General features: G+C 44.1%; 1 protein-coding gene across 1 annotated transcript in view; it reads right to left on the bottom strand.

The window, feature by feature from the left end:
• The window catches only part of dachc (dachshund c), a 53,885-nt gene that overhangs the window by 17,659 nt on the left and 20,753 nt on the right, over nucleotides 1–15,473 (bottom strand). The window contains exons 3-4 of the mRNA XM_079511708.1: nucleotides 9,772–9,882; nucleotides 164–354 (exon numbers count right to left, since the gene is read on the bottom strand). Coding sequence (XP_079367834.1) covers nucleotides 164–354; nucleotides 9,772–9,882 — 302 coding nt within the window. The remainder of the gene's footprint in view (nucleotides 1–163; nucleotides 355–9,771; nucleotides 9,883–15,473) is intronic.

Raw genomic sequence — 15,473 nt, 5'->3', positions numbered from 1 at the left:
GACATGGCAAAAGGCCAATTCATACTCCAGTATTAGGTGATGAGGTGACCACCTTTTCAGTGACAGAGGTGGGGGCCCTGGACATGGTAAGGGATCCTATGACTTCACCTTTATGACAGAGGTGGGGGCCCTGGACATGGTATAAGGGATCCTATGACTTCACCTTTATGACAGAGGTGGGGGCCCTGGCATGAAGGTTGTTGTGGTGTGCGTGGTGGAGTTGCGCCACGTTGGCCATGTTGGCCAGCGTGCTCAGGCGGCTCATCTGGCCCATCGCCATGGAAACGGAAGCCGGGGCGAGGCTGGCGGGGATCAGCGGATGGGACATCATCATGAAGGGGAGCTGCTCCAGACCTGGAGGAGGGCACACAAAGTAGAATGGAACTGAAAAATAATGAGAGGATAATATTAATATAGTATATGTAGTACCGCGATGAAGTCTCTCTGTCTCTCAGTCCTTCTCTCGGGGGAGGGGAGGGGGGGGGGGGGGGGGGGGGTCATGGGCTCCGGTGCTCTAGTTGTATGGGTCACGAATCGAGGATCAGCTGTGGTCTGACGTAATGTCTGACATAATGAAATCACACCCGTGTGAACTGGGTGACCATAGCAACCATGCTCATTTTTTGGTACGAACAGACAGACAGACAAACTAACAAAGCCAGTTGTAGGAGTGGTTTACACCACTCAAAAAAAGTAAGGTCCCGGGCAAACGTATAAGGGACCAGTCGAAATTTAGAAAAGGGGGCCCTGGAGGAAAATAGGGGAGGGCCATGTCTTTTTAATTTTAGTCAGAGGGAGGGTGAGCTAATTTTACTTCGAGTCCAAGGGAGGGTGATCCAATTTTGATAATAAAATAGTCCGGGTTTTATATATATCTAATACTACAGCTTTTCTGAATTAAAGTACAACTTTGGTCAACGATACCCCTCTGTTGCTTTCACTTGGTTCTTCCCAACAGGACCGGTTTTCATTGTTCCCCGTGTCAATCACACTACAACACACACACTACAAGTACACACTACAACCCACACTTTTCAATGGCTTGCATATCTTGCTGTGTTAGGCGTTAGACCACAAGACCATTGTCAGTGAGGTTCGAACCTCACAGTGGACAGTGATTTTTCGCGATTTTTGCGGTCACTTTAATTTCTCACATATTAAAAACGCTACCAGATTAAAGTTAGGAATAAATAATACTGAGGTAAATGTGATGTTAATTAATAGGTTAATAGGGGAGGGTGATTCCTTTTTGTTTAATCACCTGGGGAGGGGACTAGATTTTTATTTTCATTCACAGGGAGGGTGATGGTATTTTATATCAGGGCACATACATTTCCTCCAGGGGTATCCCTATTTAAATTTCGACCTGTCCCTAATCACAATTCTGGGTCTGGACCTGAAAGGTTTGGGAAGCAGTGCTCCAGGATGTCACAGCTAAATGGACCGCTTGTCTGTGTTCAGTGTGCTGATAGAAAGGCTCTGTACGCTTCTTGTTCTCTGATGACACACTGAAAGGGCTCCAGTCTCACTCTAACCCATTTTGACCTAAGTTTGATTCTACAAATGTCTTCTAAAACATGACAGTTTTTCTGAAAAACCTATGTTTCTATGTCAGTGGTGCTCAAAACTATTTCATTTCAAGGACCCCCCCCCCCCAATATCATATGTAATTGGCTGCCGACCACTATCTGAAAATATGTCGTTCCAGGGACGCCCCCCAGAAGCAAAGATTTGAGTTGAAAACATTCGCTCTGAAAGAATATATTCAAACATTTTGGGACACATTTTCACCATTTTTCAAAAATAGCAGACCTACAAGCTCGTAGCGCGCCACTCGGTGGCGCGCTATGAGCTTGTAGGTCTGCTATTTTTCAATAGCTAAATTATAACATAATAATGTTTAAAACACCAAAAGGGGTTCCCGCCCAAAATGGGCTAATACCACTCCTACAGTCTCACTCTAATACCACTCCTACAGGTGGACCTTGCGTTTTTTTTCTTTTTTGTGAGTTCGAAGCGTCACTCCCCAATGTTCGACCACAGTGTGAAAACTCACCTCTTCAGCCCCTACAGTAGCACCCCTCATTCCTTGTATCATTGATAGATGCTATATGCTTGGCATGTTGGTTACTTTCGTTCACGTTATGTTATGTGTTTGCTTGACTATAAGGTTGTTTAGATAGATGCTAGGTTTGAAGTGTACGTACCTAGTGTATCCTAATTTCTTAGAACAAAATAGTTGTCTTTGCATTCTTACTTACCTATCCACTTAACCTGTCGTTTGACTAGGTACTTACCGTACTTACTCTGATCTCACACTTTTTTTTTTTTTAATATATATATTTTTTGGGGGCTTTTTGCCTTTATTTGACAGGTGACAGTAAGTAGACAGGAAAGGGGAGAGAGATGGGGGGAGGACACACAGCAACGTTCGTCTGGATCGGGACTCGAACCCGCAACACACTGTAAAGCTGGCTTACCAGCCAAGGTGCCTGGACCGCTGAGCGACGGCCGAGGCCAATCTCACACACTTTTAAGTTAAGAGAGACTGCTATTGTAGATGGGTATGTATATATAATGATGGTGTCATGATGGGTTAACCACTTTACCCTATATAGGTACATCACTGAGGAGGAGTCCCCCAGGGATCTACACTAGGCCCCCTCCTCCCCCCCCTACACCAAATCTCTTTGCCTAAAATAGCCAATCGCCAAGCTCACGAAGTTCATGTTGCTTGTGGACGTGCATTTTTATTGCAGAATGTTCACCTCAGAATACAGACACTATCTGGTTCATGTGGTTATAAGGCTTGGGTGTTAAGGAATATAACCCATTTTGGGTGTTAGCATTATGTTATGCTTTAGCTATTGAAAAATAGCAGATCTACAAGCTCATAGCGCGCCACCGAGTGGCGCGCTAAGAGCTTGTAGGTCTGCTATTTTTGAAAAATCGAAGAACGACTGACATAGAAACATAGCTTTTACAGAAAACTGTCAGGATGTAGAAGACATTTTTAGAATCTGATCTCAGGTCAAAATGGGTTAAGGCTTGGGTGTTAGGGAATATAACATAGTCAACGGAGGAAGTATATTGTAAGTATAGGAAGACAAAGTGTGTGTGTGTGTGTGTGTGTGTGTGTGTGTGTGTGTGTGTGTTCATGCGTGGGGGTAGAGAAATGCAGAGCATGAAAAGGGTGAGTGTGGACTGGAGTCAGACGCTCAAGAATAGACAGGGTGGGAGAAGGAGGAGGAGAGGCAGCACAAGGAACAGATAAAGGTTGTTATTCATCCACCGTGACATTTCTGCTCCGCCTCGTAACTACAGGTGACGACGAGGTCCAACAGACATACTGACAACACAGAGGACTTCAGCACACTGCTGCACCCTAAAATGGACCCTAAGGGCCGATTCATACTCCTATTTTACCGCTGTTTCGGCGCTGTAGTGCCGAAATGATTTCGGCTCGTCAGGAATTTTCAGTAGCACCGAAGAGCCGACTTTAGAACGGTACCCGCCCCCCCCCCGAACCTCAAATGACGTCACATTGTAGGCTCTACAGAGCCGAACCGACTTTTATTCCGCTCTAAAATAGGAGTATGAATCGGCCCTTACAGGTCCATTTTTACACTTTCAGAGTCAACCTAACATTTTTACAATGATTTTCTAATAACATCACTTCATTCTGTAATTAAGTAACTTTTAGCCATTGATGCTCCAGAGCATTTTCATTTTCTGTTGGTTTATTTCTATCCCAGCGTCAGTGTGATAAAACATTATGGAGGTGCTTCGACACTTTGCTGAAGCCGACCATCTAGAGTGTGTTGTCATCTCCATATAATATACCACAACACTAAAATACGCTATAAGCGTGGACAATCTGCTGTTTCTGCTCCTTTCTTGAGTCAAGCCCGCCTGCTATCTTTAAAACACAATTCTTCCGCTCAGCAACACCCCCAGTGTGCCATTTCTCTCCTTCTATACTCGAAACAAACAAACCTGTCAGGGAGGGGAAAAAAACGACATAAATATTTATCACTTAATAAAAGACAAAAAAACAAAAGAAACACAGGGAGGAAGTGGAACAAAGGAAACCGATGGCCGTCCTGGTGCAGCGCCAGCAATGCATGCTGGGTAATTATAAACACAAAGGGAAAAATCTTGGACTCGATTCTGCACAATTGTCGCAAAAATAATAGAATGAGTGCACGGCGCTGGCAAATAAAATGCCCCCCCCCCCCCCCCCCCCCCACTAAAGAGAGAAGGAATAAAATAGAAAGAGAGAAAGAAAGAAAGAAAGAAAGAAAGAAAGAAAGAAAGAAAGAAAGAAAGAAATAATGTTATAATTTAGCTATTGAAAAATAGCAGACCTACAAGCTCACCGAGTGGCGCGCTACGAGCTTGTAGGTCTGCTATTTTTGAAAAGTCGTGAAAATGTGTCACAAATCTTTGAATATATATTTCAGAGCGAACATTTTTAACTAAAATATTGGCTTCTGGGGGGTCCCTGGAACTACATATTTTGAGATGGGGGTTCGTGGCCCAATAGAGATAATTCTGGGGGTCCTTGACATGAAAAAGGTTGAGCACCACTGACATAGAAACATGGGTTTTTCAGAAAAATGTTAGGATTTAGAAGCCTTTTTTTTAATCGACCTCAGTCCAAAATGGGTTAAAGATAGCAGGCGGGCTTGAAAGAAAGAAAGAAAGAGGGAAAGAAAGAAAGAAAAAGAGAAAGTGTGGAGCTGACTTTATGAGTTGGGCTGGTTGGACATATGTGCAATGCTTTGTGCATTTGGCAGATTAGCCCCTCTCTCGCCCAGAGCAGCCAGCAAGCAATCCAAACAAAAGATCTGTGTGAATAGAGCTAAATGACCAGCTGCTCAGTCAGTCAACTAGCAGCCAACTCCAAATATTAAAGCCCCAGTTAGAAAACACTGGTAGTAACACCCCTCTCTGTTTGACTGTTTACTTCTCCTTCACTCGCTTCCTCGCTCGCATCTTTGCTCTCTCCTCTCTCTCTCTCTCTCTCTCTCTCTCTCTCTCTCTCTCTCGGTATACTATTTCATTAAGGAACATCAAAACGTCAACAACATGCCTTCTCTTATATGCTTCTTCCAAACAAACCATTACAGTAAACAAACAGTTACTGTAAATTTCCCAGAAGATCTTGTTAAATACAGAAACGTCTGCTCACGCGTCTGCACTCTGCTTACGCTCGCACGCACGCACGCACGCACGCTCGCTCGCGCGCACGCACGCACGCACACACACACCCTCCTCCAAGCCTATAAGGTGTCACACTCAGCATTTGTGTTTGCGTGTGTTATTGTGTGTGTATGTATGTGTGTGTGTGTGTGTGTGTGTGTGTGTGTGTGTGTGTGTGTGTGTGTGTGTGTAATCTGAGATTGCCTTTGTAGTGGTTTAAGCACCGGTAGGGGCCGGCCCCCTTCCCATAAGGCCGTGGGTGGCAGTATGGAAAAACACATCATGCTTATACGCGTGCACGTGAATGCATGCATGTTTTTCTATGCGACTCTGTCATTACCAATGATTAAGCTTTACAGGTTTATAATGGCTGGTGGTAACCATGCCACTTAACCCGTTTTGGGCGGGAACCCCTTTTGGTGTTAGCATTATGTTATGCTTTAGCTATTGAAAAATAGCAGATCTACAAGCTCATAGCGCGCCACCGAGTGGCGCGCTACGAGCTTGTAGGTCTGCTATTTTTGAAAAATCAAAGAACGAAAACTGTCAGGATGTAGAAGACATTTTTAGAATCTGATCTCAGGTCTTCATGGGTTAACTGTGTGCAGATGCTGGCAGACAAAGCTACTGAGTGTATACAAATGGTAAACAATGCTTACGACTGGTAACGGTTTAGACAGACATGGCTCAAGGGGAAAATGTGCCACACACACACACACACACACACACACACACACACACACGTACCTGCATGCAGACATGCAAGCAAAAAACATGTGCGAAATTCATGCTGAGCACATTTGCACAGTATATTTTTTGATTGACTTCCACCGTTCAGGTGTGTGTGTGTGCGTGCGTGTGTGTGCGTGTGTGCGTGCGCGTGCCTAAGCGTGTCAGTCTGATAGTGTATTCCACACAGAGCGCCGTAAGCCCTGCCATCTATCTAAACACACCGATGGTGTTTTAACCTGTCGATAACGGCGGGGGCGATGTCCGCGACGCCTCGACGCTTGTGCCGTTGGTGTTTGCGTGTGCGTGCGCGCGGCGCACGCGCCTGTCCGTTGTCCCATCGATTGTCCAGCGGTTGTCGTTTGCATTCAGGATGGTGAATTAGAGAGAAAGACTATTGATCTGGCCCTGGCCTCTCATCTTAGTCATCTCTCTATCATCCAGGTACGCTTGTTTTCTTTGTCAGACGCTCTCTCCGCCGTGAAGCGCAGTGTATTTTTATGCGCGGTGGGTCTCAGGAATGTTTTTTTCTTGATGATACAAAAAAAAAACAAGCCACGTATTGGGTGATATACCTGTATATGCACCTACCTCACAGACTCGGGTGTGACTGAGTCCCCCTTGGCTTCTCCACGTTTGTGCACTAGGTGACCGTGAAACTTGACAGAAAAAAAAAAAACAATCGCCAGTGCCATCTTTTCCGCACCAAAGTAATTATGCCGTGGCAATTTATTTGCTGTCAATTTCTTTCTATCTCTGTAAACAGAGATAGAGCGGCTGTGGCTCAGGAGGTAGAGCAGGTCGTCCAATGATCCATGGGTCGGCGGTTCGAATCCCGGCTCCTCCTGTCCTACATGTCGAAGTGTCCTTGGGCAAGACACTGAACCCTACATTGCCTCCAATGAGTCGGTCGGTGTGAGCTTGCCACCGTTGGTGTGTGAATGTGGGAAGTGAGGACGCTGGCGTCGACTGTTCGCCGCTTCACCTCCCAATGTATGAATGAATGAACCATTGTAAGCGCTTTGAGTAAGCATGTAGTGCATTGAAAAGCGCCATAAAAAATTAGCCTAAATGTGACCCAAAGAGTTATGATGATGCAATTTTAAGCATGTATGGATTTGCATTCATGCAGTCTTTCATTGAAATGAGTAACACAGACAAAGTAGCCATATGAGGTTACGTACTGTAATTGTGACATTTTGCAGACAAATAGCCAATAAGGTGAAGTTAAATGGTTTGTGAGAGTTAAAGTGAGTTAAATGTTGAATAGAGGGAAGAAGCGCTGCCGTGGTCCTTTGTTGTGAACTGAATACAGGTGCTCGTTGGTCGAGGGTTCAAACATGAAAAGATAAGAAAAGGGGGTCCAAGGCACTCTGTTCCAGTGTTCTACTTGTCGGATCAAACCCTCTCTGTATGTAGCAGTTGTAAATATGTGCGGCACATCATTACTGATAAGATGGAAGACGATGCTGACATGTACCGACAGCGCAGAATGCCGTATGCCCAAGCTAATACGTTAGCCAGGGAAATTTCACTACTGCTCAGTTGAGGTCAAGGTGAACCTATTTAGAGCGTACTGCACCCCGCTGTATACAGCCCCCTTATGGGTGAATTATAAAAAAGAGATTCTGCGCAAGCTAAAGGTGGCTTATAATGATGCTCTCAGGATTCTCCTGAAGAAGCCTAGGGGTGGCAGTGCTAGTCAGCTCTTCTGTGACTCTGGCCTAACCACCTTCCAGGCTCTCTTGAGAAACCTTATGTTGAGCTTTAAAAGCCGACTTGATTGGTCACATAATAACGTTATTAAGGTGTTGACCAATAGGCCTATCTCAGAGCATTTCCCCGCCCCCTTTTGGAGCTAATGGTGTTATTTTTTCTGTGGTCCATAGGCTTGTTAAAAGAGGTATTTTCACAAGCCACAAACTACTGTTTTGTAAAGGTAAGGTTTATTCTACTTATTTGAGTTGTTATACCATTGTGTTTTCTTCATATTATTATCGGTCTTTGACATTTTAACATTAGGAAATGTACTTAGATTCTCCAGAGAAAAAAAGTGTAAATGCTAATGGTTAAATGACACCACTAGCTCCGGAAGGGGGCGTGGAAAGGGGGCTGTGAGATAGGCCTATCCTAGGTTAGATACCGCTCTTTGATGTGGAAACATTGGTATGAGTGCCTCTTATAGATCTTTTTTTATATGAGAGATTTTTAGAGTTTTATGAACCCCTGTATTTATTTTTAACTGTTTTGTATGTTTTTAATTGTTGTTTGTCTTCTATTGGCTACGGCTGTCAATAAAGTTTGAATTGACTCTATTCCAGTCAAGTGGAAACGCGTTTTGGCTACAAAGCCTTCGTCTGAGTCCCATGAACACTGAGAATGTTATTGCGTGTATATTATCAACAGAGTCGATAAAAATCAAATCTTAGAAGAAATAGCCTTTCTACTTGGTACACTGCACGTATAAGCCAGTGTATGTGCAGTATCATTGCTTTAAAGGGGAATTTCTCCCTAAACCTTTTTTTACAAAAGTAAGTTGATAATTATGTATATTGACCCCAAAAAAAAATAAATAAAAAAAATAAAGATATAGGGGAGCTGGGGCTGGGGCTGGAGATGAAGCTGGGGCTGGAGAGGAAACGCTACAACTACCTATTCAATCGCGCAATTGTTTTTTGTTTACATCTGTTCTAGATGATGTGACAGCAACACTCCATGCATTGTTGACACTACACTCTTCCTGGTCTACGTGAGCTGATGTTAGACCCCTCCAGGAGCAGCTCCAGCTCCTTCTGCTGCTTCAGCTCCCCTATATCTTTATTTTATTTTTATTTTTTTTGTCAATATAACATAATTATCAACTTACTTTTGTAAAAAAAGGTTTAGGGAGAAATTCCCCTTTAAAGGAAAACAACAACAACAACAACAACAACAACAACTGGAAATCTGGAAAACCACAAACTATGTCCAAGTTCCCCCGTGCTCTATATTGGTGTACCCCGGCTATATGTTTGGGTTATACCAGAGGCAGATAGATATCTCTCTGGTGATCACTACTCTTGTTGTTTGTGCTGTAGTTGAAATGCAGAGCGTATGACTCATCTTCGTTGTTTTTTCCCCCTTCGTGGTTTTCTCAGAGGAGCTGACATAACATCCTGGATTTTAATCACTTTAGTTTGGCCCTCCGTATTCAGACATAAACACAGCTGCTGACGGAGGACTCGCTGTGGCTTACCAGTGGCTAAAGATAACCCGTGTCTACTGATAGCAGGGCGATAGACGCGTTGGACGGCCATGATTAATGATTGAGTGTGTGTGTGTGTGTGTGTGTGTGTGTGTGTGTGTGTGTGCGTGCGTGCGTGCGTGCGTGCGTGCGTGAGATAGAGAGAGAGATACATACCCAACCCATTGGTGTAAAGTAACTATAAGTACATTTACTCAATTGCTGTACTTATATATATATATGTTTACTTTACTGGAGTCATTCCAATTTTCAGTACTTTTACCTCTACTCCACTGCATCTCAGAGGCAAAATATTGTACTTTTTACACTACAATTATTTGAAAACAGTTACTACTAGTTACTTTGTAGATTATTATTATTATCATTACAACACATACATTAACCCATTTTTACCTGAGATCAGATTCTAAAAATGTTCTTCGATTTTTCAAAAATAGCAGATCTACAAGCTCGTAGCGTGCCACTTGGTGGCGCGCTATGAGCTTGTAGATCTGCTATTTTTCAATAGCTAAAGCATAACATAATGCTAACACCAAAATGGGTTAACTTAAGTAAAACAATGTGAGTTAGTTTGTCCATCACTGGTAACATACCCAGTCCAGGGTTGTGATCGCCGTTCTCCCCGTTTGGTACACCATGCTGCTGGTTGCCGTGGTAACCGCCCATCACCTCCAGCTTGATCTTCTTGGCCAGTGCAGAAAGCCCTGCGTGTGCGTGTGTGCGTGTGCGTGTGTGTGTGTGTGTGTGTGTGTGTGTGTGTGTGTGTGTGTGTGTGTGTGTGTGTGTGTGAGAGAGATGGGGGAGAGAGAGAGAGAGAGAGAGAGAGAGAGAGAGAGAGAGAGAGGAAGATGGACACCCAGAGGAAGAGACAGCGATTAATAATAGCAATAAAGCAAGGAAATAAACAACAAAAAAGGGGAAAAAATAGAAAGAATGAATGAAAGAGGAGAAATAACAAAAGCACAAAACAAAGGAATAAAAGAGAAAAGGACAAAGACAGAAACAGAACGAAGAAAAGAAAAGGTCCAAGACGCACAGAGACAGACAGAAAGAGAAGAAAAAGAAAAGAAACCAATCAATAATTTGCAGATCGATGGCCCCGGTGGAGGATTAGAGCACAGTGGTTGTCATGGGAAGACAGAGGCCGGCCATTCATCCTGCCCGCACCGCTGCACTGTGGCCATTTAGGCTGCCAGGGAGTCAGCGGTGATAGGAACAAGCAGGGACATTCATCTCTCCCACACACACACACACACATACGTACACACACACACACACTGGAGGAGGCGCGACACATCACGTCTCACAGCAGAGCACACCACCACACATGCCCGTGAACTAACACCCAGGAACCCCGACCCCCCCCCCCCCCCCCCATTTCAGGAGTGATGGCTTGGTTCTGTGGTGTGGTTCCTTAATAGGTCCATATCGTATTGCTTGTTTAGTCCATTAACAACTTTACTTTACTGCCAATACTGTTTTTTTTGCTTCATTTTTTTTATAGAGACAGGAAAGGCGGGTGAGAGAGATGACATGCAGCATATAGTGCCCTTGGGTTTAGATTCACTCCTTAGGGCCAGCTGCAGGGAGGACTATAGAGCGTCGCCGTCCTGTCCCCTTTCATGACGACGCCAGGGCCCAGGAAATAATTCCCAATGCATTTTTCCTCATAGACATTTCAAAAAGTCTTTATTTAAAGACCTTATAAGCGTCGTACAAAGCCAACTCGAGTTGTGACAAATCATGACAACAAACACAATATTTTTGGACCAAACAAATAATTACAAAGAAGAAAAACAACAAAAGAAAGTGTTGTAACCTGCCGTTTTCTAATTATTTGTTTGGCCCGAAAAATTGTGTTTGTTGTCATGATTTGTCTCAATTCGAGTTGGCTTTGTACGAGGCTTAAAAAGGTCTTTAAATAAATACTTTTTGAAATGTCTATGAGGAAAATGAACGGGGAATCATTTCCTGGGCCCTGGTAGGGGGCGGGACTGCCTTATTTATGTGCTATTCATTCACTGTTACCAGGTGGGCCACCTGGGAATCCCCCGACAGCAATTTTCTAAAGCATACTATAATTGTTTTGTGTTTTTCTTCCCTTGTGTGTTTTTCCTGCCTTCCAGGAAGCCATTAATGAATTGAATACACAGTAGAGTACCACGATGGAAACAAGCCACTAGGGCTTTTTGTGTTGTCCTTTTAACAATACCGTACCTCTGTACAATATGCACACTGTTAATCGTTAGTATTCAATCAATCAATCAGTCAGTCAATCAAGCAAGCAATTTGTTTGCAACTTACAGGGACTTGAAACTTGTTTGATATACTGTATTATACCACAGGTCGTTTCGAGGAAGCAATCTGATTGGTTGAAACAGCCTTCTAGCCGTGGGTTAAACCAGCACCATTCACCACCTAATCAAAACAAAGAATTCAGCTGCTCTGTTCTCCCAGAGCGCTAGCAAACTCGGTGGCTAGGCTAGCTAGTTTCTTGGGACATTTGTGGTCGTAGTGACTACATCTGTCATTAAAAAAATATATTCTTTCAGCGATTTTCTTAGTTTTAAGGGTAACTGTTGTATAATTGCAATATTACACTCGAGGGTGTGGGTTAACGTGATTATTGCCACTTCAGTGATGCTTGTGGAACTCGACTTCGTCTCGTTCCTCACCGCATCCCTGTCGTGGCAATAATCACGTTAACCCACACCCTCTCGTGTAATATTGCTTAAATCCAACACGGTGAATGTGAGATGCGATTGGTGTAAAAAGACTAGCCAAATTTCTAATTCAAGCACCAAAGACTGCTTCATATGTAGTACTAAGGTAAGTAAGCCTTGCCGAGCCATGAGGCCCATGGGACAGGAGCCTATCTCCTGCTCCTGTAGCCATGAGGCCCATGGGACAGGAGCCTATCTCCTGCTCCTGTAGCCATGAGGCCCATGGGACAGGAGCCTATCTCCTGCTCCTGTAGCCATGAGGCCCATGGGACAGGAGTCTATCTCCTGCTCCTGTAGCCATGAGGCCCATGGGACAGGAGCCTATCTCCTGCTCCTGTAGCCATGAGGCCCATGGGACAGGAGCCTATCTCCTGCTCCTGTAGCCATGAGGCCCATGGGACAGGAGCCTATCTCCTGCTCCTGTAGCCATGAGGCCTGTGGGACAGGAGCCTATCTCCTGCTCCTGTAGCCATGAGGCCCATGGGACAGGAGCCTATCTCCTGCTCCTGTAGCCATGAGGCCTGTGGGACAGGAGCCTATCTCCTGCTCCTGTAGCCATGAGGCCCATGGGACAGGAGCCTATCTCCTGCTCCTGTAGCCATGAGGCCTGTGGGACAGGAGCCTATCTCCTGCTCCTGTAGCCATGAGGCCCATGGGACAGGAGCCTATCTCCTGCTCCTGTAGCCATGAGGCCTGTGGGACAGGAGCCTATCTCCTGCTCCTGTAGCGTGTGGCAGCTTGATGTACAAGTATGAGCCCTGGACATGATGTACAAGTACAACCCCTGGACATGATGTACAAGTATGCGCCCTGGACATGATGTACAAGTACAACCCCTGGACATGATGTACAAGTATGAGCCCTGGACATGATGTACAAGTACAACCCCTGGACATGATGTACAAGTATGAGCCCCTGGACATGATGTACAAGTACAACCCCTGGACATGATGTACAAGTATGAGCCCCTGGACATGATGTACAAGTACGAGCCCTGGACACTAGTATGTTGCAGGGACTTGCCCCAATCCAACCCTTTATTAAGACTTCTTCATGGAAACATGAAATATTAGCTTTTTGAATCTGCTATTAAAACATAGCAGATTTACAAGGTCATATCTTTACCCCGCTCTGCGAGCTTGTACATCTGCTATTTCTGGAACATTTTAGAAAAATCTTTAAAGTGTGAGAACTACTGATTTAGGAGGCATTCGTAGAATCGGCCTCAGGTCACCGACTAGAAGGTCAGGGTTCGATTCCAGCCGGGGACGCAGTGGGCGTGTTCTCTCCTCCGCGTCATCAGCGCCTATACCCTAGGTCCTAGGACCTAGGTGGGGCTGGTTCACCCCTTAGGGTCCCCCTGATCTCTATACTGCCTCCCCCTGGTCAGCCGGTGCGGTTATGTTTATGTTTATTTTAGATCCCCCATTAGTCACTGCCTCAGCAGAGACTATTCTTCCTGGGGTCGAATTACAATTAAAAAAACGTTTACAATACATTAAAATAAATACAAAGTTTAGCGACACAAAAAATAGCAAAACATTTTTTTTGCAAAAATTCAAATAACAATTAAAGAGCAAATAGCCTTACAGTATGCACATTCATGTACATACCAAGGACACAAACTATTATCTTAAATTGCGAAAGTTATGCATTACAAATAAAGTACATACAAAATCAATAGAATATATACCATGATAACCAGAAACACACAAAAATGAATTTAAACAAAAGGAAAATAAATAGATCAAAAGAAAATAAATGACCAGACATAACTCATGACAAATAACATTAGACACAATCTAACACAATCTCTATCCTCAACACTTCTCTTCTCAGTCTTTTCTTAAAACCAACTTTGCTGGTGATTAATGTTAAAATGTTGTGGAAGTCTATTCCAGTAAAAATGATTGCACTATATCAGTTATGATTGTGAACCCGGATGCTAACTTGCATATGTTGAGCAATTTTCATAATTGGCATAATATGTGACCATTGCAAAAAAACACTCATTGGGCTTAAAACGGCCATACCCAACACAAATGTGCTGACATCATCAATTTGGTGTTTAATTTGGGTTTAAGCTGCAGGGTGAAAGCACCTCTCATAGCTTGCCTGGTGCCGTATAGTTGTGACTATCACTTGCAAGCAACAGCTGAGATGACAGGTTTATGTGATGTATAGATGTTTTTAAAAAACAGAATCAAACTACAAGCTAGTCTCTCATCTACCCTCATCCATGACAATTCATTATGCATTATGTCAATGCCGGTCCTAAATAAGCAATGCGGAGCCGGAGATAGTCTCGCAGCTCTATTGGGTCAGCTGGATTTTATTTAGTTCTTGTTTTGATGCATTCGACCAGATTGCTGGGCAATAGTCAAGATGTGACAAGACAAGTGATTGTATAACTTGCTTCGTGGTTGAGTTAGTTAAATGGAGAGGGGAAAGGAACTGGTTGGAATAACGTGTTCCTTCTATGTGCTACGACGCTACGTCCTACCGAGGAAACTCCCCCCTGTCGGGTGATAAGAAGCGGACTCCTCATGCATTGAAGGAAGCATGAGCTCGGAGCTCGGTGCTCTCCCCAGGTTGGCAGAGGGAGAGTATAGTGCCCAGGATTAGAGCTTAGGCAATTGGCACCGGGTGAAGAAATGAATTACAAAAATCGTGGGATAAAAAGAAAAAAAGAAACACGTGTTTTGATGTGTTTCTAAACAGTGGATTTTGACCTTGTTAAGACAGTAAAGTCTGAACCTCGGGCTGGGATCGGTGTCATGATTAATATTATTCTGTGTACTGTAGCTGTCCTGCTGAGTGCTGCAGCATTACTGCACCCTGAGCCACCTGCGTTAAGAAAACATACCTGGTACCAGTACAGACTGTGAATGATCATGCGGCTGATCAAACCAAGGACCTGCATACAAACATGATGCAATAAAACTAAACTCTAAAGCCTTGCGTTTGCTTACTAGAAAATCGACGATGGAAACAAGAAAATATTATTTTCTGACGTGACATTCTTTGAAAATATAACAATGTGTGTTTTAAGGTGAGTGGTCTGTCACTCTCTGTCCGACAGTTGATCTGTCTCTCTGTCTAAAAGAAGAACACCGCAACCAATACAAATCACTCCTTCTCTTGTCATCCCTCTCCCTATGGTCTCCTCTCCTCTCCTTGCAATCCTCTCTCCTTGCACTACCTTTTCAAATGTCAGCATCACAGTGGGACATCAGTCACTGTGTGTGCGCGTGCGCGAGCGCGCACGCGTGTGTGTGCATGCAATTGCATATGTTCGTGTGTTTGTGCAGACGCGCGTAAGAGAGAGACCGAGACCAAGATCACATCAAACATTTTCTACCTCCTACACTCTAACCCAGTTTGGGCGGGAACCCCTTTTGGTGTTAGCCTTATGTTATGCTTTAGCTATTGAAAAATTGCAGATCTACAAGCTCGTAGCGCGCCACCGAGTGGCGCGCTACGAGCTTGTAGGTCTGCTATTTTTTTTAAATCGAAGAACGACTGACATAGAAACATAGCTTTTTCAGAAAACTGTCAGGATGTAGAAGACA

This window comes from Electrona antarctica, assembly GCF_951216825.1.
Source record: "Electrona antarctica genome assembly, chromosome: 10".
Classification (NCBI taxonomy): domain Eukaryota; kingdom Metazoa; phylum Chordata; class Actinopteri; order Myctophiformes; family Myctophidae; genus Electrona; species Electrona antarctica.
The sequence above is the reverse complement of the archived record's forward strand: the minus strand, read 5'-3'. Positions and strand labels throughout refer to the sequence as shown.